Raw genomic sequence first — 27,310 nt, forward strand, 5'->3', positions numbered from 1 at the left:
ACACACAAAACACCTTCCGTCGATGACACGCGCGCGCGCGCGCACACACACACACGGACACACACACACACACACACACACACACACACACACACACGGACACACACCTCCCTCCTCCTCCACGCGGGCTCCGTGTCTCTCGCGTCATACGTATGAAAAGTGCGGCGGCACAGCTGGCTCCTGCGCGTGAGGAGAAACCAGAACGCCGCAGGACAGACAGCACAGATAGGACAGATAGGACAGATAGGACAGGACAGATAGGACAGGACAGGACAGATAGGACAGGACAGATAGGACAGGACAGATAGGACAGGACAGGACAGATAGGACAGGACAGGACAGGACAGACACCTGCCGGACTTCTTACGGACGGCGCGAACGACACGGGACGCGGTCAGCTCGCTCCGTGCTGAGCGCGCCGGAGGTCTGCGCCATGGCGCGAGAACGCGGAGGCGTCGGGACACTCCGCGCGCAGCGGAGATCGAGGTTTGTCGTTTTTTACCTTCTTTCTCCCCCCCCCTCTCCCCCCTCCCACGTTCCCCTCCAGCTTTTCGTCGTCTCGAGTGGGATTTCAGTCAACTTCTGCTGGTCTGCTTCGGCTGTATTTGCGAAGCGCTTCCTAGTCGAGTCAGACGCGCAGCGGTTCCAGCGGATTCTCCGCGGAGCTGGTTTCGGTAGGAACCAGCAGAGAACTTCAGTAGATTTTTAAACAGACACGAGACGAGAAGCGGGATTATCTATTGTGTACCAGCCTCTCTTCTAAGACTGGCATAGCGTAAAACGTTCTCCGGTGTCAACCTTTCTCCTGTTTGACGCGTGTTTAAATGACAGTTTCTTCACACTGATGCATTTTAGACTCGAACGGGGGGGCAGAAAACATCTTTTGCGCTACACTGCAGGTGGTGTTGTCTTTGTTGCAATAACAACAATAACGACAACAACAAAAAGTTACATTGTGCTTCACACGTGGGCAGAAGTAGATACAGACGAGCGAACGATGGATAAAACGATACAAATGGATATACAGGGCAGTGACGTCAGCGAGGAACATTTTGTAACCAGGGTGCCATGTGGGCGGGAAGACCGGCGGCTACGCGTTGCCCAGGGCCTAAAAAAAAACCAACATTCTCACTGCTGATCAGCTTATCGAATAAACTGCTAAAGGGATTATTGGCTGAGGAGGAATGTTTCAATATTGGCCCCCCGACCCTTTCGCATTCGCCCTCGGTGTGCAGTTGAGCCGGCGCCCGGCGTTGCACCGCTCTAATCTTGAAAGAGGGAGCGAGAGATTGACAGGACAATGAGTGGATTAAACTCCATTTCATATGAAAGACGTCTTGAAAAGACCATGTGGATCAAAAGTCTGACTCTTTAAGCCCCGGGGCCTGACAGTAATAGCCACTATACTCGTGATATTTCAATGAACTTAAGTAGAAATGAGACCCCAGAGAGCATCCCCCCCCACCACCACCACCACCACCTCCCCACCATGACTCGCTCCCCCACCCTGACTCGTTCCCTCAGGCACGTCAGCGAGTGAAGGCCACGCTGGCTCTACGTCCGCCCCTGGCTTAAGGTGCAGGCCGTTTGCAGTCTTCTCCCATGGCCACGGGTACGTGGCTCAGGAATTACTTCGTGGTTTCGACTTCAAAGGACGGAGACACTCCTCATCACTCTTCTGAACCGTCAAAACATGTCGGTAAAACAGTCAGGGCCGGGCATAGGCCTTCACACTGCGCTCACAAAGTGCCCCCCCCCCCACACACACACACACGGCTGCCTGTAGGCCAACCTTTGTTGACCTCTGCAGGGTGGCGGGCATTTCTTTCAAGTTGAAATCTATGTACACAGGATCCTCGGGGGGAGGGGGGGGGGGGGAGGCGGAAATGCCTCTCTGCGCCGTTTCTTTTTCCTGCGGGAAGCAGCCGAACTGTGATCTAAACTTGGTAAGTGACATGAGGCAGGAACTCCAGACATTTCCCATATATGCTGCCCAGAAGCTCTCATTGTTCTATCGACACCATCAGGCAATGAATTTTGAGAAATAGGTCATACACTTTACTTCATTGCCTACATCTCTAAGGCTGTACAAACTGATCCTGGATGATCTCAGCCCCCCCCCCCCCCCGAGAGGCTCGACACGGGAACCAGCTGTGTCTCATGTTTAGGTTTAGAGGAATATATATTTCCTAGCTGGGGCCGAAACCGCATTTACCAAGGTCATTCATTTTGCCCTGTGTAATTCTGACACAGCTGACGATTCCCACTAATTTGATGGATTCAGTCATCAATGTACCCCAAAGCCCTAAGGGAGTTTTAGTCTTAGTCATAGAAAATGACGAGGCGTGTGGTGCCGAGTGCCACGCCACTCGTGTAAACACACACCTGTGTGGAAAGCAGCATCGAAACCCCATGCAGACTACGCTCATGTAGGCCTTACACGCTCTCAGCAGCACATGGATGAATCACTGCACATCGTGCAAAGCAATCAGACCCTTGGGGACTGTGGAGGACACAGTAATGGAGTATAATGCTATGGGATTGTGGATAATTAAACGAGCAACATGTCACGGCACACCGCGCGCATCCTTATAAAAATTCTTCATGGGTCTACGGCGAGAGTGTCGAGTGATGTTTAGCGATGCTGTTGAAAAACCAAGTGTCTAGTCTTGGATGACTTATTACATACAGAGCCGCTTCCAGTGTGGGAAGATGGCAGCGCGGATTCCCGTTCTCAGCGGCCTCGCCTACCGTCAGTGCAGCGTCTTTGTCCGCGTCTGCGTCCAAATTTTCGTCTTCGCTTGATGGCTGGGAGAGCTGGCGCTGGATCGGCTGCGACAGCTCGGTCTGCTGCGCTGTGGGCCCAGTGGCTGCGGCCTTGCCCGGAGCTGCACCCGAGGAGGTAACGCCGAGGGCGGTCTGACAGGACGCGGAAGCGGGGCAGGCTAAGCTAACTGCTAGCGCATGCAGACCGGCGGTTCCGATAACACCGAGGGCGGTCTGGCGGCGGCCTCGCCTGGCGTTGACTGGTGTTTTTGACGTCGTCGTGTGGAGTGCGGGGAGGCGTGTCAAGGGTGTCTGGCTGGGAGGGCTTGGTCTGCTTCGTCCGGTTGCCACAGGGACCACAGCCCCTGCCAGGAGCTGCGTCCGAGGAGGAGACACAGAGGGCGGTCTGACAGGATGCGGAAGCGGGGCAGGCTAGGCTAACTGCTAGCCCATGCAGACCGGCGGGTCCGACAGTCATCCTGGCTGGCGTTTGTTCCCTCGGACAGTGATTTATTTACGTATTTGGTTCGGATATATGTGTCAGTTTGGATATGTGTGTTCTTGCAGCTCTTGAATGTGTTTTTGTCTGTATGTTGCACTGCTGTGGGCTGGGCGAAACGGCATTTCCTCTCACTTCATGTGCACAAGTACATGAGGTGAAATGGCAAATAAAGTGTTCCTGATTCCTGATATTCCAAGACCCTCAGTGAAAACCACTAGCTTTATTCTCTCTCTCTCTCTCTCTCTCTCTCTCTCTCTCTCTCTCTCTCTCTCTCTCTCTCTCTGTGTCCCATTAGCGGACTCAGATATATGCCTCCCTACAGTGTGATCATGTGTTGGCCGGTTCGCCTCTGTGATGTCATTCTCGTGGAAATTGAGGATAAGCAGAGGCACACAGGCTTCCTGTCTCACAGTCCGAGTCCTGGCCTCCCATTTTGCATTGTGTTGAGCCACACTTGACACAATAACAGACTGACTGGGCCGTTGAGTTAGGAAGTTTCACTTTAACCTGGTGTCTGCTGTTTCCTGGAATGTGTCTTTATTTATTTATTATTTTGTCCAACGTAAAATATGAATGTTATTTTGTTCTGTGCGTTATTATCACCACTGTGATACGAGATAAGGCCCTCCACAAGCGTCTCCTCGCTGGAACATTTATAACAGCGCCACACAGTGGTGGAAACGAGCATTGCACGTCAAAATATTCAATCAAGTTTAGACCTGGAAAAAAAGCATCAGGACATGATGCTCGGTGGAAATTTTTACACAAAAACACCATCATCTAAAAATCCAGCTCAGGTTCATCACGCTGAACTATTCGTGAATGTGAGGCGTGATATCGAACCAAATCTAGTTTTCAAAGAATGCTCCCTGGAATAGTCGACTTCATTTTATCAGAAATTTTACATTATAGAGTGTCATTATCATTAATTTAGGCAACAGAACTATGTATCACAATGTGGCAATAACGGAATTTCCACCCGATACAACACCGTTAAAAGATAATACTGGATTATTGCCTCGCCCTAGACAGACTCCACATATATAACCAATTCCCTTTGGGATAAATCTATATCGATGAAATCTTAAAGGCATTTGTTGACTATTGTTCTTTAGATTATATGATTGTCATAGCTTTCTTTACCAAGGAGTTGTGTGTTTCATACTGTTTAATATATATATATATTTCACTGATTTGTTGCTTAGGATGCGTGTGTGAGAGAGGGCAGACTTGGAGGGATGACAATGGAGTCTGAACTCAACTGCAGCTCCCAATGTGACTCCCAACTCTGCTTCGTCCACTCGGGAGTCAACAAGCAGGAAGGCCTGGACATACTGCAGAGATTATGCACTGTCAGCACGGTAAACACACACACACATACACACACACATGCACACTCATTTGCACACTTACAAGTTTACAATATAGAGACATATATCTCTGATGTACACGTACATGTGCCCATGCACTGCATGCACACCGTGCTAACATGTGTTAGCAGACACACTGTTCTGTAATATAGTTTTTTTAAGTTTTAAGATACAAACAATGCAGTCCCTGGAGTGAATAATGAACTCGCAACTCCAACACCCCTACCGCTCCCCACAGACCCCCTCCGAAATCCCCCACCATATTCCCACCCTGTTGGGCATGCTATTCAAGATAATGTCAATTAGGTTGAATTAAACCAAACCATGATAAAATTGATAAAGTAATGAAGTAAATGAGTGTAAATTAAGTGGACGAAAGAACAGGGACAAAAAATTTAATAAAGAGAGGAAAGAGGATAGAAGAGAGAAGATTGAAATCTAGATTGTAAGTTGATCAATTTCGGCTACTAAGCGAGCGTCCAATTCCTCCACAAAGTCTGAAGAGGGCTTCTGTGGAGAGTGGAATTTGGGTGTAGATCCTCTCGTGGTGTATCTGATCTTTTCTAGGTTCAGCGACTGCATCACCGCTGTAATCCAACGTGCAAAAGTAGGAGGGGAAGCCTCCTTCCATTGAAACAGGATCAATCTCCTAGGTAGTAAAGTGGAGTAGGCCAACAAGTTTGCCTGGGCAGTACCATCTCTTTTCCACCAGGACAGTGCTGGTGCCGGTGCCAGTGCCAGTGCCGGCGCCGGTGCCGGTGCAGAGCCAGTTCTGCCTTGGTGCCTTTTAGAACTGGCCCGCATTTCAACAGATTTGAGAAGAGAACGTTACATAGTGGGAGTTGGGGTAATTTCCGTGGGGGAAAAAAGATCATGATGGCCAGAACGCATCTGCTTTCCTTTTTTTTTTTTTTAAATAAATTTACTTTTATTTCACTGCTTTCTAGAAGCCTCTTTCTGCTGCTGCTCTCGCTCAGGATTTGTCAAAGCGGCAGTGAGTTTGTTGCGGTAGCCCCTTCCCACAGCCACTCGCATCAGACGTTCCAACTTCTGGACCAGCAATTTTGTGGAGCCGTGCCGGTGCCAGCTTTTTGGCACCAGAACCAGTCTTTTTTCGGTGGAAATGCATGGAACCGGTTCTAGATTAGGCACCGGCACCGCGTTGGTGAAAAAGGGCTATTAGTGTGCACCAGCTGGAACCACCCCAAAAATGGCACTCAGAGGTGAAGGTTCAGGTGGGTAATGCAAAACAGTGGCTAAGGCTTCAAAAACAGATCGCCAGAACTGGGTCAGTTTCGGGCAGGCCCAGAACGTATGTAAGAGACTGGCAGTGTCTTGTTTGCACCTGTCAAATGTTGGGTCTATATCTGGATTAATTTTAGCCAGTTTCTCTTTCAACCAGTGAAGGTGGTGTACCACTTTAAACTGGATTACACCATGCCTCGTGCATACCTATTTTGTATCATCTTAATTACTAGATCCCAAGTTTCCTCTGGAATGGACGTTTCCACATCAATTTTTTTAGGGGCTCAAGTGGTACTTGGCCAAGAGTATCTGTAATATAGTTTTGAAGTAAAAATTCCTTGCAGCATCGGTGTCCGGCCAAACTGGTGTTGGCCAAACCAACAGCATAAATATTTTTGTTCCTCTAAATGAATTGGAGGGTGAGAGGATAGGATTTTTCATCTGTGTTGTTTTAAAAAATCAAATCAGACATGGCTAGGTATGTTTCGAAATCATCAGTGCATTTTATTGGCCACTGTTTGAAAACCTCTGAAACTTTGGACGGTAAACATCAACGTGAAGGTCATATCGGTCTTGTGCAATTTAAAGTAACACATTAAGCATGTACGCCAAACCAAAACTACAAAAAAAAAAACAACCTTTGATTGCACCATGAGGGACCCGCTGAATTTTAGAGATAGCGAAGGGTTAAAGGTAAAGGCTGGTTACGCTATGTATAGGCCCATCACTGTCGCAGTTCCCTTTAAGAGAAGGGCTAGCAACAAGTCCAGAAATATCAGGCAGGGACAAACCGTCTAATGTCACTTTCTAAATAGAAACTAAAGTAGTGAAGAACTCAGCACGGTGTGGGGGGAACACAATCACCATCTCTCACAGAACTTCCTACACTGTCCATATCTCTCTACGCTACGCCAAGTAGGTTAAAGGTGAGTTGATATGCTTTGATTTCTCTCATGTTTTGCGTGTTCATATATCCACACCTTCCAAAGTTCAGATGTAGTAGCTTTCAAGGGGAGGGGAAAAAGTGACATGCACTGTGTTTCAGATTGATGACTTCTTTATAGCACGCTAATGCTAATACGCTGTGTGGGCAAGACTGCGTAGAGAATGAGTGATGAAGTGAGACAGCTGCTAAACATCCCCACCGACGCCTTTTTATTATTAGTGTGTCAAATTTGGTTAGCGGTCATGCAAACCATTTCTCGTTTGCTAGAGTGCTACATCCTTTGATGAAATCTAATACCATATGTGTTACTATTCATAGAAGTAGACAGTTCACAAGGCATTACTTTTCACTTAATGACTTCCTGGGAAGGAAGAAAATATCCATTTTAAAAGGACAAGGGCCAACTTATTCCATAAAATCCCATCTGTTTTATTTCTGGATATGTTCCCAGATATGGCCTCGGCTGGCAGTCTGCTCTCTGAGGACCAGTTCCTGTGCCCCATCTGTCTGGATGTGTTCACCCAACCAGTGTCGACTCCCTGCGGTCACAACTTTTGCAGGGACTGCATAAAAGGCTACTGGGAAAGCAGTGAACTAACCCAGTGCCCCATGTGCAAGCACACATTCTACCAAAGACCTGAGCTCAAAGTCAACACCTTCATATCCGAGGTGGCCGCGCAGTTCAGGAGATCACTGGAAATGAAACCTGAAAATGAGGGAGCCTCCAGTTCCACCGTGGACCAACCCTTGTCGCATTTGGGCGAGGTGCCGTGTGACGTGTGCAGCGGAAAGACAGTCAGGGCTTTCAAATCCTGCCTCGACTGTCTGGCTTCGTACTGCCATACTCACCTCGAGCCCCACCAGATCCTTGGCACCTTTAAGAAACACCGTCTCATCAACCCTGTGATGAGCATGCAGGACAGAGTATGTAAGAGACACGAGAGGCTGCTGGAGTCGTTCTGCAACACGGACCAGAAGTTTGTGTGCCAGGTCTGTCTTAAGAGACACCACCGCGGCCACCGTACCGTGTCTATAGAGACTGAGAGTCAAGTTAAGAGAACGCTGATCACCAGAATGGAGGCCGAGGTACAACAGATGATACAGGACCGAATGCAGAAAGTGGATGAGATGACACACGCAATGCTACTCAGCAGAAGAAACACGGAGCAAGAAATCGAGGAAAGCTTGCAAATCTTTGCTGCCTTTCTGCGTTTAATCCAGAGAGGCCAAGCCGAAGTGGTTGAGGCCATCGAAGGGAGGCAACAGGAGGATGAGAGGAGGGTTAAGGAGGTTATTGAGGAGTTGGAGCAGGAGATCACCAAGCTGAGGCAGAGAAGCCGCGAGTTGGAGCAGTTGTCTCACACTGAGGACCACCTCCACCTCTTAAAGAGTTTTATGTCCTACCCCAAACCACCAGCCACCAAGGACTGGTCTGGGACCAGTGCAGAAAGCATCTTGTACGTGGGGACAGTGAGGAGAGCTGTGAGGAGGACGGGCTCTCATCTGGAGGAGAAACTCAAATCTGAAGTGAAGAGGTTGTGTGAAATGGAGCTAGAGAGGGCTCGTCGGTGCACTGTGGACGTGACTCTCGACCCGGATACAGCTCACCCAAAACTGGTGCTGTCGAAAAACAGGAAAGAGGTCCATCATGGCGACGTCTGTCTCCGACCCTCTGACAAACCGGAGAGATTTTACCCCGGCATCAGCGTCCTGGGAAAGGAAGGGTTCTCTACTGGCAGGTTCTATTATGAGGTTCAGGTTAAAGGGAAGACGGAGTGGGATATCGGGGTGGGACGCCAATCTGTCAACCGGAAAGGTGGGAACACACTGAGCCCCGAGGGAGGATACTGGACGTTGGGGATGAGGAGTGGGAAGGAGTACTGGGCCCTCGCCAACCCTCCGATCGCCCTGCCACTGCAAGAGAAGCCCCAGAGAGTAGGGGTGTATGTGGACACGGAGGCCGGGCAGGTCTCTTTTTACAACGTGGACGCTCGTTCTCATATCTACTCATTCACGGGGTGCTCATTCGGCGAAAGACTGTTTCCATACTTCAACCCCCGACGTAACCACGGCGGGATAAACTCAACACCTCTCATTATCCCCCCTGTCTGCATCTAACGTCCGAGTTTCTCTCTACTCGTCGTTTGAATCCCCCGTTATACTGATTTGGTTGTCAGTGGCATATTTTCCATTTAACATGAGTGCTAGAAAATACTTTTGTGATGTAGTCTACTGTGATTTCCATAATAAAGTTTCATTTATGTAAAAGGAGTCTGATCACTTCTTCCACATGACTTACACTTAACGTTTCATTTGCAAAATGTTTCACGACAAAATATGTAAGAGAAAACTTCAGATTCATTCTAGGCAGAATCACATACTGCGAATTTGTGCCAGGGCTGGTAGAGATGTTTGACAAGTTTTCCCATTAAGCGTCAGGTGATACCAAGTATTTGGTAGTACTCAAGTGTTAACAAGACTGCTGTCCAGAAAAACTGCTTTACAATTAATGACAGTAGCCACGAAATGTTAATTTCTGCCTGAGCACACCATTGGAAAAGTAAATCTTTCAACCTCAAAGCTGAAATCCGCGAATTTCCGCGATCTATCCCTCACTCCGGCACAAAGAACTACCAACAAGGTGTAGCTGTCATTGCCGCTCGTGTGCTGTCGGCTCAGCAGTAAACAGCTCCCACCCTTGTAAAAATGGATCCTGGGACCAAAGCTAAAACAGAACTACATGAAACGATACGGGAACGCTGTTGTACTGCAGTGTTGGTTGCATAATAGCTGGATTACATGCCCAACAGAAACATCGCCACATAGTCCATCCATCCATTATCTGAACCGCTTATCCTGCTCTCAGGGTGGCGGGGATGCTGGAGCCTATCCCAGCAGTCACTGGCCAGCAGGTGGGGAGACACCCTGGACAGGCCACCAGGCCATCACACAGGGTCGACATACATACACACACACACACACACACACACACACACACACACACACAAATTCATACCTACGGGCAGTTTAGTACGGCCGATTCACCTGACCTACATGTCTTTGGACTGTGGGAGGAAACTGGAGCACCCGGAGCAAACCCACGCAGACACGGGGAGAACATGCAAACTCCACACAGAGGATGATCTGGGACGACCCCCAAGGTTGGACTACCCCGGGGCTTGAAGCCAGGACCTTCCTGCTGTGAGGCGACCGCACTAACCACTGCACCACCGTGCCGCCTAACACATACTCATCATATTTCAATCCTTTTTCTTGTTTGAGTAGGAACGTGTTTGCCTTTGCACCAGCGTTCACCTGCCAGGTCAAAAAATCCCATTAGCAGTATATAGAGTGTCTCCAACCATGGAAAAGCCATGCCAGTTAATATTATGTAACCTGACTCCATGGCCCAGAAAGATAAAATAACTGTTTATTAACGGAGAAAAATCCTGGAGTAAAGCTGTAAGGCATATTCGAAAGTTTTCGAGTAATAATTGTGTGTGTGTGTGTGTGTGTGTGTGTGTGTGTGCGCAGATGAGAATGGAGCTACCAAAGCGGTCTCTCTCCCCCGTGTTGTGTGCAGTGGTCTGGACTCTGCTGTCCTGTGGGATCCTCCTGGCATTGTGCTTCCTCCTCTTTACCCTACGCTTCAAAAACAACAGGTAGAGTGCAAAGAGATACCGTCATCTGTGACACACACACACACACACACACACACACACACACACACATACACACACACACACACACACACACACACACACCAACAGACTGAAACAAATGAAAACAAATGTTTTTATTAAAAATACAAACCCGTCCCACACCTGACACTTTCATCCAGCCCACATACTGTGTGGAATGATGGCACTTGAGCGGTCCGCTCCTGTTTGCCAGATCTGGGCCAGAACCAAGCCATAGCAATGCCGCATGTGCCACATATTTGCCAAAGGTGGCCCATATTTGTTTTGTGATATTTGGGCCATATTCACCATTTACCACACGGGCCACTTCAGGGTCACATCCAGATCACATGTTGCCGAGAGCACCGCATCTTTGCCAAAAAAGGCCCACATTTGATTTGGCATATTTGGGCCATATTTGGTATTATACATGTGGGCCACTTCAGGCTCACATCCATTTTGTCAGGGCCAGAAGAAGGCCAACAGTGCCGCATCATCGCCTGAAGTGGCTCACATCCGGATGCTGTCTGGGAATGTTATTTGGTAATAGATGCTGTACTGTGGCGATCTGTGGCAAGCCAGTGTTTTGTTGGGTTTTTATTTCACTGATTTTTTTTTTTTTTTTTACCAAGCTGTTTTTACCTCATTTTACCAAGGTGTTTATTAATCCTTCATAGAGAGCATACTGTCCTACTACTGTATTGCATGTTCAATTGGAAATTCAAAATGCACACAGAGAAATAAGTTGGGCAAAGTATTGAAATTTTGCAGTTAAGATTATTTGGTGAAATGATCTTTATATATATCGTACCTCTATTTCCTATCCTGTAAGGCAGGCAAGGTTTGTAGAGAAAACTCACATCCAGTGTCAGGAGAAGTCCAGCTTCTCTCACCAGCAAGAAGATTTACTACGACTACTATGACTACTACTACTACTACTACGACTACGACTTTTGGCTGCTCCCGTTAGGGGTCGCCACAGCGGATCATCCGTTTCTGTCTCTTCCCGTCCTCTGCATCTTCCTCTGTCACACCAGCCACCTGCATGTCCTCTCTCACCACATCCATAAACCTCCTCTTTGCTCTTCCTCTTCTCCTCTTCCCTGGCAGCTCCATATTCAGCATCCTTCTCCCAATATACCCAGTATCTCTCCTCCACACATGTCCAAACCATCTCAATCTTGCCTCTCTTGCTTTGCCTCCAAACCGTCCAACCTGAGCTGTCCCTCTAATGTACTCGTTCCTAATCCTGTCCTTCTTCATCACTCCCAATGAAAATCTTAGCATCTACCTCCGGCTTGGTCGGGCGTCCCTACAGACAAAATTGGCCGTGTCTGCGGGTGGGAAGCCAGATGTGGGTATGTGTCCTGGTCGCTGCACTAGCGCCTCCTCAGGTCGATCGGGGCACCTGTTCGGGGGGGGGGACTGGGGGGAATAGCGTGATCCTCCCATACGCTATGCCCCCCTGGAGAAACTCCTCACTGTCAGGCGAAAAGAAGCGGCTGGCGACTCCACATGTACACACTAAGAAAAACAAGTACCAGTGTGTACTTAAGTGGGTACAAATGCTTGTCGCTGGGGCAGTTCCTTTTTGAAGTACAATAATGTACCCACGTAATTGTACTTCATTGTCTTTTAAGTACCTTTGTTACCTTTCAGCTTATGGAACGATACATATCTGATCCTGCAAAGTACAATATTGTAGCTCTGTTGCTGTAATGTACCTATGAGCACAGAAGTGTACCTCTTCTGTACCTCAGTTTCTGAGAGTGTATTGGAGGAGACATGTGGTAGTCTGCAGCCCTCCCCGGAACGGCAGAGGGGGTGGAGCAGCGACCGGGACGGCTCGGAAGAGTGGGGTAATTGGCCGGGTACAATCGGGGAGAAAAGGGAGGAGGGGGGGGAAATCTTAGCATCTTCAACTCTGCCACCTCCAGCTCGGCCTCCTCTCTTTTCTTCAGTGCCACTGTCTCCAAACCATATACTAACATAGCCAGTCTAACAGCTAGAGACAGACCAGCGAGATTTAAAGTACCCCAAATCAGAACAAACCGTTACGTGAACTCATTTATCATCATGACAAACATCAAACTAAACAAGCAACAATCTGACAGTGTATGCTGCTCATATTGGTAATGCTGCAGTGACTTGATATCCCGCAGTTGACACTATACTTTAAAATGCATCAAGTTCTTGTATGTTTGTGTGTGTGTGTGTGTGTGTCTCTCTCTTGCTGTGTGCGTGTGTCCTGTATCAGGATAGTTAAGATGTCCAGTCCAAACCTGAACGTGCTAACTCTCTGTGGAAGTGTACTGACGTACAGCAGCGGCTTCCTTTTCGCCATCGACGAACGAACGTTTTCACAAGGTGGCGAATCGAGGGCCGTGCTACAGGTAACCAGCCCCCTCCGCCCTGCAACCACCGTCACACTGACTGCCTTTACATGATGTTAGAGAAAGTCGATTACCGTGTTAGTCCGACTAAAACTGGACTTTTAAAATACATGTAAATGTGTTAGTCTGACTGAAATCGTACTACATCGAATTTGTCGGAGTCGGACTAACACACCGAGTCAATGCGGTTGGGGATCGATTTACTCTGGCATGTATACGCTTCAATCGGCCTCGAACTGGCCTTGGCGTCCTGCACATGATCCATAGTTCTCATGGCGGTCTTTCATCCGGAAGTCGAGTGCTAGAGCGAAAACCATGCATTTCTGGACAGACGAGGAGACAAACTTTGTGTTGCGTCAGCTAAAGGAGTTGAATATCCTGAAGTACATGTATGGATTGGTATGTCATGCAATGGGTCAACTGGAAGAAGGTCCAATAGCAACCAGTTGAAAGGTTGCATATCGCCACCTACTGTACAGGGGTTGGACATACGTCCGTTAATAAATCGATTCTCCTCCGGTTCTTGTATACTGGGACAACGACAGTAGTCAAATTACATGGCCTAATCGAGCTGTAACCGTAGCTCAACTTATCTGGTCATGTAAACGCACTGAATGGGAAATTAGCATTGTGTGTCACGGTGGCCCAGTGGTTAGTAGTTCTCCAACCTTGGGGGTCACTCCAGGTCATCGGAGTTTGCATGTTCTCCCCGCGTCTGCGGTGGGTTTTCTGCGGATACTCCAGTTTCCTCCACCATCAAAAAGACATGCAGGATTATACGCCTGTCTGTCCCCCTGAAACAAGGCAATGGAAAGAAGAACTGGAGTTGGTCCCCGGGCGCGGCATGAAGGCGGCAGCCCACTGCTCCTAGCTACACAGAGCCCGGCTAGGATGGGTTAATTTGCAGTAATTGAATTTCCCCATGGGAATTAACAAAGGAAACTTAAAAATTAAATTGAAAAAAAAAATTGTCTGTGAGAAGACGGTGAGGGGAGACGGCGGCGCGAATTCACGTTTGCAGCGGCCTCACCCAGTACCGTCCATGCAGTCTTTGTCCCGTCTTCGTTTGATGGCTGGGAGAGCTTGGTCTGCTGTGCCCTGTCGGCCCAGGGACCACGGCCCTGCCTGGAGCTGTGCCCTGAAGAGGAAACACCGAGGGCGGTCTAACAGGACACGGAAGCGGGCAGGCTAAGCTAACTGCTAGCCCATGCAGACCGGCAGTTCTGACAGTCACCTGGCTGGCGTTCGTTCTCCTGGACAGTGATTTATTTTATTAATTTGTTTATCTTAGTTTAGATATATGTGTTAACTTGGACATATGTGTTCTTGTAGTTTTTGGATATGTGTTTTTGTCTTTGTGTTGCACTGCCGTGGGCTGGGGTAGACAATGTTATGATAAAGTGTTTCTGATTTCTGATTCTATGTTTTGTGATGGTTTGTCCCAGGCTCGGATGTGGACTCTGTGTATTGGCAGTACGCTGGTGTTTGGTCCCATCTTGGGGAAGACGTGGAGACTGTACAGGGTGTTCACACAACGTGTCCCTGACAAGAGAGTGGTAGGCAGACTCCCATAGACTTAAAACCTTAAAAAGGAATTCAGTGCACCATCACGATGGTAAACCGAAATTACTTTAATACTGTAGCATCTGACATGCAATGAACAGATGGTACGAAGAGGTTTGGTGGATGTAACGATTTCTATATCTCTGGATGTTTGAATTTGAACTGTTTGCATGTTTTACTCAGGGGTGCATGCTCGTGTTTTAGGCTTTTGCACAATGCATTTTATTGTACATTTTTCTCTGGATTATTGCAGTTTTTACAATGTACTGTTGATGAGAAGGGATGGACCCTTAAAAGAAGTCGTAATATCAAATTTTAATATTCCGGACGTCCGGGTAGCGTGGCGGTCTATTCCGTTGCCTACCAACACGGGGATCACCGGTTCGAACCCCAGTGTTACCTTCGGCTTGGTCGGGCGTCTCGACAGACACAATCGACTCTGTGCATAACTGTAGTCCACTGACTTCCGGGTCTACTGCAGCGGTCATGCGAGTTTCCCTCATAATTGAGGACGTAACTTGATATGTACAACTTGAAACTTTTCACCCGTTTGCTGGTAGGTGCAGGTGAAAGTTTGTCGACAATTCTGTGCATGTCGTTGACATTTATCCATGGTAAATCTTGCAGGCATCGTGAAAATATGCCATTGTCAATAGCGCATGCCAACAAACAGGAAACTGGTATAACCGCTGCAGTAGACCCGGAAGTCAGTGGACTACAATTATGCACAAAGCACATTGGCCCTGTCTGCGGGTGGGAAGCTGGATGTGGGTATGTGCCCCGGTTGCTGCACTAGTGCCTCCTCTGGTCAGTTAGGGCGCCTGTGTGGGAGCAGGAGGAACTGGGGACAATAGCGTGATCCTCCCACGCGCTACGTCCCCCTGGCGAAACTCCTCACTGTCAGGTGAAAAGCGACTGGTGACTCCACATGTATCAGAGGAGGCGTGTGGTAGTCTGCAGCCCTCCCCGGATCGGCAGAGGGGTTGGAGCAGTGACCGGGACGGCTTGGAAGAGTAGGGTAATTGGCTGGGTACAATTTGTGGGGGGGGGAAATAATCTTAATATTCCTCATAATGCGATTTTTGTGAAATAGCAATTCTATCGAATCAGCACTGAAATATCATTATAATATCGAATCAAGAGGTTCCTGTTGACTCCCAGCTCTAGTTTCTAGTATACAGACTCTGTTACATGTGAGGCACTAAGAGTTGTGTTTGTCTGGGTATATACACATCTGTAATGTGTGACTCGGTCCTCTGTTTATGTGTAGATCATCAGAGATATCCAGCTGATGGGCATGGTGGGCCTGCTGATCTCAGTGGACATGTTGCTCCTCGCAGCCTGGAACCTCACCGACCCGATCCGATGCTCCCGATCCATTGGAGCTGTTGTCAAGGTGAAATTCAGACATTGTCGCATCACGATCCACAATTTTGCTGTCTAAATTCATGACGGCATGATTACTATCATCATCATTTACGACCTAAATTTCTCCCAAAATGAGGTCTGAAATATTTAAGGGAGTATTATTCGAAAACTAGTTTTGGTTTGATATTATACTTAACATTACCAAACAGTTCAATGTGATGAACCTCATTTGGATTCTCCAACATGGTATTTTTTGCATATGTAAGAAAATATCATGATATATATATATATATATATATATATATATATATATATATATATATTGATATTGATATTGTGTAAAATTCATTCAGCACTATGCCGATGATACAAAATGCTGTGTGCTGCATAAATTTTCACGCTAAATTCCTTACTGACAGAAAACTATTATTACTACTACTACTACTACCTTCGGCTGCTCCCGTTAGGGGTTGCCACAGTCGATCATCCATTTCCATCTCTTCCTGTCCTCTGCATCTTCCTCTGTCACACCAGCCACCTGCATGTCCTCCCTCACCACATGCATAAACCTCCTCTTTGGTCTTCCTCTTCTCCTCTTCCCTGGCAGCTCCATCCTTCTCCCTATATACCCAGCATCTCTCCTCCACACATGTCCAAACCATCTCAGTCTTGTCTCTCTTGCTTTGTCTCCAAACCGTCCAACTTGAGCTGTCCCTCTAATATACTCATTCCTAATCGTGTCCTTCTTCATCACTCCCAATGAAAATCTTAACATCTTCATCTCTGCCACCTCCAGCTCCACCCCCTGTTTTTTGTCAGTGCCAATGTCTCCAAACCATATAACATAGCTGGTCTCATGACCATCTTGTAAACCTTCCCTTTAACTCTTGCTGGTACCCTTCTGTCACAAATCACTCCTGACACTCTTCTCCACCTACTCCACCCTGCCCGCACTCTCTACTTCACCTCTCTTGCGCACTCCCCGTTACTTTTAACAGTTGACCCCAAGTATTTAAACTCATATGCCTTGTCACCACTACTCCTTGCATCCTCATCAGTCCGCTGTTTTCCCTCTCATTCATGCATAGGTATTCCATTTTGTTCCTACTTACTTTCATTCCTCTTCTCTCCAGTGCATTCCTCCACCTCTCCAGGCTCTCCTCAACCTGCACCCTACTCTCACTACAGATCACAATATCATCCGTGAACATCATAGTCCAAGGAGACTCTTGCCTGATCTCGTCTCTCAACTTGTCAACCACCATTGCAGCAAGAAAGGGCTCAGAGCCGATCCTTGATGTAATTTTGCCTCCACCTTAAACCCCTCCGCCATTCCAACTACACACCTCACCACTGTAACAGTGCCCTCGTACATATCCTGCACCACTCCTACATACTTCTCTGCCACTCCCGACTTTGTCATACAATACCACACCTCCTCTCTTGGCACCGTGTCATATGCTTTCTTTAAATCCACAAAGACACAATGTAACTCTTTCTGACCTTCTCTATACTTCTCCATCAATATTCTCAGAGCAAAAATCACATCTGTGGCGCTCTTTCATCGCATGAAACCATATTGCAGCTCGCTACTCATCACCACTCCTCTTAACCTAGCTTCTATTACTCTTTCCCATATCTTCATGCTGTGGCTGATCAACTTTGTACCTCTGTAGTTACTACAGCTCTGCACACCACCCTTATTCATGAAAATTGGTACCAGTATGCTTCTTCTCCACTCCTCAGGCATCCTCTCACTTTCCAAGATTGTGTTAAACAATTTAGTTAAATACTCCACTGCCATCTCTCCTAAACATCTCCATGCCTCCACAGGTATGTCATTTAGACCAACCGCCTTTCCGCTCTTCATCCTCTTTATAGCTGCCCTCACTTCCTCCTTGCTAATCCGCTGCACTTCCCGATTCCCTGTCCCCACATCATCCAGTCAGCTCTCTCTCTCATTTTCATCACTCATCAGCCCTTCGAAGTACTCCTTCCACCTTCTCAACAGACTCTCCTTGCTTGTCAACACATTTCCATCTACATAAATCCTTGATCGCCCTTACCTGCTGCACACTTACCAGTTCGGCCCCTCTGTCTAGCCAATCGGTACAAGTCCTTTTCTCCTTCCTTAGTGTCTAACCTCTCATACAACTCACCATACGCCTTTTCCTTTGCCTTCACCACCTCTCTCTTCGCTTTACACCGCATCTCCTTGTACTCCTGTCTACTTTCTTCATCTCTCTGACTATCCCACTTCTTCTTTGCCAACCTCTTCCTCTGTATACTTTGCTGTGCTTCATTCCACCACCAAGTCTCCTTGTCTTCCTTCCTCTGTCCAGATGACACACCAAGTACCTTCCTAGCTGTCTCCCTCACTATTCCTGCAGTGCTTGCCCAGCCAACCGGCAACTCTTCACTACCACCCAGTGGCTGTTTTAATTCCTCCATGAACTCCACACAACAGTCTGCCTTTTCCAACTTCCACCATTTGATCCTTGGCTCTGCCTTCACTCTTCTTGATCTCCAAAGTCATCCTACACACTACCAACCGATGCTGCCTAGCTACGTTCTCCCCTGTTACCACCTCGAAGTCTTCAAGCCCTTTCAGATCGCGCCCCCTACATAAGATATAGTCCACCTGTGTGCACTTTTCTCCACTCTTATACGTCACCCTGTGTTCCTCCCTCTTCTTGAAATATGTATCCCCCGCAGCCATTTCCATCCTTTATACAAAATCCACCATTTGTCCTTCCACATTCCTCTCCTTGACACTATACTTACCCATCACCTCTGTTCCCTTCACCAACATGCCGACTGAAGTCCATTCCAATCACCACTCTCTCCTCCTTGGGTAGACTCTCCACCACTTCATCTAACTCACTCCAGAATTCTTCTTTATCTTCCATCTCACACCCAACTTGCGTGGCATATGCACGGATAATATTCATCAACAGACCTTCGATTTCCAGCTTCATAGTCATCACTCTGTCTGACACTCTTTACCTCCAACACATTCTTGACATACTCTTCCTTGAGAATTACCCCTACCTTATTTCTCCTCCCATCCGCACCATGGTAGAAGGGTTTGAACCCACCTCTGATGCTCCTGGCCTTACTCCCCTTCCACCTGGTCTCTTGCACACACAGCATATCTACCTTCCTTCTCTCCATCATATCAGCCAGCTCTCCCCCTTTACCAGTTATAGTGCCAACATTCAAAGTTCCGACTCTCACCTCCACACTCCTACCCTTCCTCCTCTTCCACTGCCTCTGGGCGTGCTTTCCCCCTCTCCTTCTCCTTCGCTCAACAGTAGCATAGTTTCCACCGGCACCCTGCTGGCCAACAGTTCCGGTGGCAGTCGTTTGTAACTTGGGCCTCGACCGATCCAGTATGGAAATCTGATTTATGATGCGCCGGATGCCCTTCCTTACGCAACCCTCCCCATTCATCTGTGCTTGGGACCAGCACTAAGAATGCACTGGCTTGTGCATCCTCAGCGGCTGGTTTCTTAGTGACAGTAAACATTGAAGGCAATTTCAAAAGTGCTCATGGTTTAGATATTCATCGATTAATTATTATGTTAAATAACACCAGCGATAGAGAGCATCAAAAGGTTGTACATTTAATTTGGTCCAAAAGCTTGGAATTGCAAAGCCCTAAACTCCTTGAGGGACTGACAGTCTTCGGTATTGTGAAGACCTTTACAGGAAGTGACTGTTGGTCCATATATGAATAGGAATCTTTGCCACTTATTGACTGTGTGGTTTCAATTGATTTAGGTGGTGGGAAAAGAAGTTTCCTACTCTTTGTCTCAGCTGGACTCCTGTTCTTCAGTATACTCAAACTTGTGGGTTATCCTTATTGCCGTATTAAAGGCAAGTCATTTCGAATTCATTTTCAATATTCAACAGTTCAACTTCAACTGTATAACTGTAAATTTTAGCTTTTTGATGACCTGATTACATGTGAAAAATTGTTGTTGAATAGTTTATTATGTATGCCATGTTCCAAGTTTTTAGACATGGAAAGTTGAATCTGATTACTGTTTTTGTCCGGCTTTAATGTTTTCTCCTGTGCGTCTCTTCTGTCCTTGCATCTCTTTACAGGGCTGTCTTCTCCTTTATGGGACCTATTTAGCTGGGCTGACGAGTAACGTCAGCCACCCTCCTGTCAACCAGTCACCCACTATCATATCGGCAGTCAGTCTGGTCACTCTGTCCACGGCGGTGGCCGTCCCCGTGTCTGTCTTCCTGCAGGCCTGGCCCAACCTGGTGTACAGCTCTGTGGCCGGAGCCATCTTCATATGCACACTGGCCACAAACTGCTTGCTGTTTGTGCCTCAGGTGAGTGAAAAAATTTAAAGCACAAGACAGCTGGGGCGTCCGGGTGGCGTGGTGGTCTATTCGGTTGCCTACAAACATGGGGATTGCTGGTTTGAATCCCCGTGTTACCTCCGGCTTGGTTGGGCATCCGTACAAACACAATTGGCCGTGTCTGCGGGTGGGAAGCCGGATATGGGTATGTGTCCTGGTCACTGCACTAGCGTCTCCTCTGGTCAGTCAGGGTGCCTGTTCAGGGGGGAGGGGGAACTGGGGGGAATAGCATGATCCTCCTACGTGCTACGTCCCCCTGGCAAAACTCCTCATTCTCAGGTGAAAAGAAGCGGCTGGTGACTACATGTATGGGGGGAGGCATGTGGTAGTCTGCATCCCTCCCCGGATCAGCGGAGGGGGTGGAGCAGTGACCGGGATGGCTCTTAAGAATGGGGTGAGAGTGGGGTGATTTCTCTCCCGCAATTTGGGAGAGAAAAGCGGGGGGGGGGGACACCTGATATCTTCATATTTCCAGCAACTACATTTATGCCTAAGAAGCTGGCCTCTAATCCAGTCACCCGCAAACGGACTCACGTTTAGTCTCACATTTAGCTTTAGCATCTGGCTGGATTTTTTTTAAAAAGATTTGGTGGGGGGTGGGTGACATGCTCTATCCCCTTTAACCTGCTTACACAAACTAATCTTTCGATAAACATTTCTAAGCATTTCTGATTTGTCAGCCCGCTAAAAACACAGTTCAGATGAGCTAGCTTTAGCTCTGTTGAACCGCTGCAAAAGCATCTATCTGACAGGGTCAGTGCTAAGAGTCCAGTCAGGATATGATGTAAATAATATGGAACGTTAACTACTCAATGGAAAATGTGCAGTCATACTAGTCCCACTTCCAATTACAAACTCAAGACAGTGACCCTCTATCGCTCTGTTCACAAGAACGTCTCAAGGCCACTGTTTGGGATTGTGTTAGGTGTGTATGTATGTGTGTGCATGACACAACTGGCAGCGAATGCACGGGAAAGCTCTCAAAATCTCCAACTCTTTACTAGCAGTACACACAATTTTGCAAAAAGGGTTGTGTTTCACATCTATTACACTATGTGCCCTTGTTTTTTTTTATGTTCCTTGAGCTGGGAACTCTGACGAAAGGGATTTTATTTCTCACATTGAGCCAATCTTTACATGAAACAGAGACACTGTCTACTGCAACTGCTGCAGCCACATGCCAACTCATTAAGACCCCACTATGCCGGGCAGCCAGCATTCCATAAACAGACGTGAGTTTAATTTACTGGACAGGAACCGCAGATAGGCAGATGTTTGACAGATATACAGCCGTATCAGTTTTCCTCACTGTTTTGTCAAGTCTACGACCTATATTGCCCCTGGTGACTCTTCTGCAGCGCTGCCTGTATGGGAGTCTCTCATCTAACGGTGGAGTGTGACTCACGCATAGGTGGTTTGTGAGTCAACACAGTAAAGGCTGTGCCAAACATTTAATGACTATGTAAGTGAGTGGTTGGTGAGCGTGGTTAGAATAGAGGGAGGGAAATATTTTGACAATGATTAACACCCTGAAACACACATCTGGCGATATGCTCCCTGCGCCAAGGTCTTAGAAATCAAGGTTATTCTATCGTATGGTGTATTGTTACCATTTATATGTATGTGTGTGTGTATATATATATATATATATATACACACACACACAAACTTTTAAAGAGTATATATACATATATATAGAGAGAGAGAGAGAGAGAGAGAGAGAGAGAGAGAGTATATATAGACTTTTATGATAGAGTATATATATATACAGTATATATATATATATGTAGGAAAAAAATTTTAATACATGTATTAAAAAAATTTTTTCCTACATCTATATTGACATTCCGCTCCTCATTAGTTGAGCACTCTTATCAACACCATTGACAGGTTTCCGGGAAAAAAAACCACTATCTATCTATCTATCTATCTATCTATCTATCTATCTATCTATCTATCTATCTATCTATCTATCTATCTATCTATCTATCTATCTATCTATCTATCTATCTATACTGTATACTCTATCATAAGATATATGATAGAGTATACAGTATCACACTATACTCTCCAGGGTGAGAGGAGTATATATTGTATGATGATACAGTATATCAGTATTATTGTCATTGTACAGTATTACATGGTATATTATATATTTCCTGTATTTCTCATTAGTAGCAGGACTTTCATTTCCCATCTCATCCACCCACTTACAAAACATGTTCAAACATGCTCCCCTTTCTCACACACACACACACACACACACACACACACACACACACACACACACACACACACACACACACACACACACACACACACACACACACACACACACACACAAGCTTTCTTTGGTCATTTGTGGCTGGTCCCAGATGCAGCTTTTGAGCAAGGCACTTCCACCCCCAACTACCCCGGGTGATTATGCTCTGCTCTTTTATTCTATTTATTCTGTGCGTTGCCCAATTGGGCAATGTAGGCGTGCCAAAAGATGCAATTTCTTTTTGTACAGATGGACCTATAAAGTATTTTCACTTTAGTATTAACTTGATCATTTTGATCGTAGATCTCATTTTCCTCACAGTTCTCACGTGTTGATCTAGAAGTTTGTGGTCTAATTTGAGGGTCACATTATGGCACTTGAATACGACCCAGGGCTGCTGTTGGGTACATTGATGCGGGGGGGGGGGTTCATGTGATATTTCAAATGTTGGGTTCGCCATTAAAACTTAACCACCATTAAACTTCTTGAATTTCCTTTACACACACACACACACACGCAGCTGACCCAGTGGAGGCAGTTTGAGGAGGAGCACAACAACCCCAGTCAGATGGCCAAGTATTTCAGCAGCCCCAGTAAGAGCCAGCCCTCCATCTACAGCCAGGATGAGATCTACTACCTGCTGGGGGAGAACAACTCCATGAAGAAGCTCCTCACCGAGGTACTGCCCAGCCCTTAGGGGCAGATGATACACGGGGGGCAAATCTGGGGCAAAATCTGCCAGCAATGAGCAATAAGTAAGGGCAATTCGACAAGGGGGCAATTGTAGCCGACACATTTTTCAGTTGAAGGGTTGAAAATGGATGAAAAAAACATCACTAACATAGAGGACTTAGGACTCAGGTGGCAGAAGAAGATACTTGTGCAGAGATGGTTTTTAAAGTGGCATGGGGGGCGTGCTTCTCCCAACGCCACCGACTTGATTGTAGAGGAGATGGTTCCGATGGCAAGGGGGACCCCTGGACGACTGACACCTCCGCACAACCGCAGGAGGCTGCCGGAAATCCAGTTTTTCAGAAACTGCCTCAAAGCGTGCCGCCACAGCTTGCTTTTCTGTTGGGGTGAGCTCCCTTAGCCTTTCGTCTCCCCAGACTCACCCACAAGGCAGCAGGGCAGTGGTTGATAGGTGCCAGGGCACGTCCACCAGGGTGGGCCTGTACACCATATCTGTGGGGCCCACTGCTGCTCCAAGAGCCCCTGCCCAGTTAGCTCGGGGCCGCAATACCCCAGTTACCATGTGTGGCCGCGGGGAGGCCTGGCAGGGGTCTTGGTGAAGGAGAGCCTATGTACTGGCAAGGGAAGGCTTACACGCTAGGATGCTTCTCTATTCGCCACAAGGGCTAGCCAGCAGCAGAGGGCTAAAAGCAGGAGGGTTGCAAGCAGGTTGGAATAACACATGCACCTTGGCTCCAGCTACTCACTGCTGCACTAGACGCATCACAACACCCTGTGGGCAGCCACACACAGAGTTGAATTGTGGACAAGAACACACACACACACACACACACATAGACTAACATATACTTCTTCCATCACCGTCACCTTGGCCGCTTGCTGAAAAGGTGGTGATTTAATCATTTGGTGAAAGTGGTCCACTAACAAAAACAACAGTCTAAGCTACTTGCATCCAACAGTTGGCTAGCTAGCCAGTATGTGCAGGATTTCTTAGCTGTGTTTTCTATTTAACAGCTGTCAAAAATTATTATTGTGGTTTCCCGTCACCCACCTCACTCCAGCCGCAGTCGCTTCCGAAGCACTTTGGGCTGAGGACAGGTCACCTGGTCCATTTTCTTGTCTCAGCTTGGTTGATGTCGAGGACCTTGCTGACAGAGCTTGCCCTCTGATCAATCCTGGCCAGATATCAAGCTGATACATTATTTTCATTGCCAGAATATTCTATACCCCAAATTTGCCCTCTATCATGAACCTGTACTCGTATCATCCCCTTTATGCTGCACAGCATAGCCAGTAAAGAGAAATCCTTTCATGCACTGTTCCCATTCTCCTAGATGTAGAGGTTATTTGTGGGTTGTCGATTAGTCTTAAAAGTTTGGTGAATATTATTGCCGTGTTCGGCTTTCTCCCAAACATGATTTAATCTGTAGCACTGGGGGCGAGTGTGTTTGTGTAAATCCAGATTCAACCCTCCAAAGTCATCAGGTGAACATAATCATGAACAACTGCAGAATGAGCTCCACACAGAAATATGAAATTGGGCGTCCGGGTAGCGTAGCGGTCTATTCTGTTGCCTACCAACACGGGGATCGCCGGTTCGAATCCCTGTGTTACCTCCGGCTTGGTCGGGCATCCCTACAGACACAACTGGCTGTGTCTGCGGGTGGAAAGCCGGATGTGGGTATGTGTCCTGGTCGCTGCACTAACGCTTCCTCTGGTCAATCGGGGCGCCTGTTCAAGGGGGAGGGGGGAACTGAGGGGAACAGCGTGATCCTCCCACGTGCTACATCCCCCTGGTGAAACTCCTCACTGTCAGGTGAAAATAAGCGGCTGGCGACTCCACATGTATCGGAGGAAGCATGTGGTAGTCTGCAGCCCTCCCCGGATCAACAAGAGGGGGTTGAGAAGCAACCGGGATGGCTCAGGAAGAGTGGAGTAATTGGCCGGATACAATTGGGGAGATAAAGGGGGAGAACCCCCCCCCCCAAAAAAGAAGAATTCTCAAATCGAAAGATGAAATAAATACACCATACTAAATTGTCCTTAGGTGTGAACGTGTGTGTGTGTGGGGGGGGGGGGGGGGGGCTTGTGCTGGCCTGGCGGCCTGTCCAGGGTGTCTCCTCGCCTGCCGACCAATGACTGCTGGGATAGGCTCCAGCATCCCCGCAACCCTGAGAGCAGGATAAGCGGTTTGGATAATGGATGGATGGGTGGATGGAAATAAATACAGAAATAAATCCACAGGACAAAAGAATTTCTCCACATCTAAGTATTTTTCTGTCTATCCATAAGTGTTAATGCGTGGTGTGTGTTTTTTTTGCGTGCATGTTTTTTGTTTGTTTCATTACTTAGAAGAACGCCGTTATCGACAGTCTTCAGGAGCAGGTGAACAATGCCAAGGATAAGCTGCTGCACCTCATGTCAGCCATGCAACCCAGCGAGGACCAGGAGACGGACTCCTCTGCCACCAACCTCAACTCCTGCTCCACGCAGACCACAGCGGTGCAGTCCGAGGGCTCCTCAACACCTCTCCATCAGCGAGAAGCCCAATCTTTCCTCTCCTCCTTGGCCTCATCTCCTCTTCTCTCCCCCGACCCCACTGATGCTACCACTCGATCCACTGCTCCACCAATCCCCGAGCCTCCCCCTGCTCCCACCCCGATCTCCACATTCACCATCCCCACTTCCTCTCCTCCTCTCCCAGGCAGCAGCGCAATGTGCCCTGATGTGGGAGAGTGCGGGGAGGTGGAGCACGGCTTCCTGCGTCCCATGTCCTCGCAGTCCTCTGGTTTACCCAAGACGGGGTATATGGCAGCAGGAGAGACCATCCCCACATCCCCGTCGAACTATGTCGGAAACAAACTGCCAGCGGAAACACTGGGTTGTCGTAACAACCGGCGGTTCGTCAGCAGTGAGCAGCTGCAGGAGATTCTGCAGGAGCTGAGTGTGGATGCCGCTGTGGAATCGACGCTCCGCTCTCCCGGTCAGGTCTGGGTGTCCCAGAGACCCTCCCAACTAAACATCACCGACACCTCCCCCATTTCACCCCTCTCCCTCCGTGCGCCACGCTCCCCTCATCTACCTCTCTTCTTCCAGTACCCCAGCATCTCCCCCTACGCCATGAGGAAACGGCGGCCCCCCTTCCACTCACCAAGAGGAGGCCCCTCGGCTTGCTTCTATCTGGGTTCGGATACCCTGAGCTGCGTGGAGAGGAGGAGCAATGGTGAAGTCCAGAAGACGGACAAGCATCCTTCTAAAATGCCTCCACAACCTGACAGGGTCGCCGCCGCCCCCCTCCACCTTGACCACGCTGACATAAAAGAGGAGGAAGAAGACAGTGGGGAGGAGGAAGATGGCGCAGCGGAGCATCCAGCAATGAGGAGGTGCAGGAGGTGCGTTTCAGGGCCTCGCAGGTGCTCAAGGCGCAGCCCCGCGGCTCCATCAGATGCGGGAGCGTCCGGGGAGCGCGGGCCATTTTGCAGGCCCGCTCGAGACTCCTGCGGTTCCTGGGACTCCGACTCCAGCAGCTCGACAGACTATTGCTACTACCACCGCCCCTACTGCGACTCCTGTCTGCAGCGGGGCTCCCTCCTGTCCTCAGACAGCTCCTCCGACTCCTCCGACAGCGAGTACGGAGACCTCCCTGGCCTCTACCGCTCCCCGCACCCAGTGGTCTTCAAAGAGGACCTCAAACCCACCTTTGTGTGAGCGGGATGTGCGTTGTTTAAGGACTACGAGGCTAAATCATGTGTAAACCCAGTTGTTTCTTCAGTAAGTGCACTTTGTCGTATATTGCACTGATTGTAAAGCCCTTCGGGACTGCCTTGTGATTTTGGGTTATACAAATAAACTTGACTTGACTTTAGGTGGCCAGAATATTTCCACTGACTGAATTTATATGTATGTCCTGGGGGGAAAAAACCGTGCAGAGTTGGCATGAAGTGGAATAAAATCTCGTATACATGATGACTATACTAATCTGCTTCCATCATGGCAGGCTGGAAGGGAAATGGTCCGTAGCTTTCAATATTCATGTGTTGTCGTTTTTCTTGCATTCTATATGAAGAGAGTTTACTGTCTTGTATTTTTACATTTGCACCATAAGGACACAAATGAGACAAAGGGGGATTGATTGATTGATTGA

At 47.9% G+C, this 27,310-nt stretch overlaps 1 protein-coding gene across 3 annotated transcripts; it reads left to right on the plus strand.

Moving 5' to 3' along the window:
- The first annotated feature begins 272 nt into the window (after nucleotides 1-272).
- On the plus strand, nucleotides 273-27,310 carry gpr156 (G protein-coupled receptor 156). Of its 3 annotated transcripts, XM_056289774.1 has the most exons (10): nucleotides 273-486; nucleotides 4,474-4,629; nucleotides 10,364-10,491; nucleotides 12,767-12,902; nucleotides 14,348-14,458; nucleotides 15,736-15,861; nucleotides 19,617-19,712; nucleotides 19,944-20,180; nucleotides 22,994-23,152; nucleotides 25,519-27,310. In XM_056289774.1, the coding sequence occupies exons 2-10, from the start codon at nucleotides 4,507-4,509 to the stop codon at nucleotides 26,872-26,874; spliced, it is 2,472 nt and encodes an 823-aa protein (XP_056145749.1). In that variant the 5' UTR covers nucleotides 273-486; nucleotides 4,474-4,506; the 3' UTR covers nucleotides 26,875-27,310. The 3 variants fall into 3 exon arrangements, with proteins under 3 accessions (XP_056145749.1, XP_056145750.1, XP_056145751.1); XM_056289776.1 differs by lacking the exons at nucleotides 273-486; nucleotides 4,474-4,629; nucleotides 10,364-10,491; ... (5 more) ...; nucleotides 22,994-23,152; nucleotides 25,519-27,310 and adding exons at nucleotides 5,608-5,873; nucleotides 6,699-6,809; nucleotides 7,281-9,054; XM_056289775.1 differs by lacking the exons at nucleotides 273-486; nucleotides 10,364-10,491; nucleotides 12,767-12,902; ... (4 more) ...; nucleotides 22,994-23,152; nucleotides 25,519-27,310 and adding an exon at nucleotides 7,281-9,054 and having other exon boundaries at nucleotides 4,480-4,629.

Source organism: Lampris incognitus, chromosome 11 (assembly GCF_029633865.1).
Source record: "Lampris incognitus isolate fLamInc1 chromosome 11, fLamInc1.hap2, whole genome shotgun sequence".
Classification (NCBI taxonomy): Eukaryota; Metazoa; Chordata; class Actinopteri; order Lampriformes; family Lampridae; genus Lampris; species Lampris incognitus.

Bases quoted from the DNA above. Each gene is read 5' to 3' on its own strand.
- gpr156 (XM_056289774.1), top strand. From the start codon at position 4,507: ATGACAATGGAGTCTGAACTCAACTGCAGCTCCCAATGTGACTCCCAA. The intron at 4,630-10,363 runs GTAAACACACAC...GTGTGTGCGCAG, and splicing joins GATTATGCACTGTCAGCACG to ATGAGAATGGAGCTACCAAA. The intron at 19,713-19,943 runs GCAAGTCATTTC...ATCTCTTTACAG, and splicing joins TCCTTATTGCCGTATTAAAG to GGCTGTCTTCTCCTTTATGG.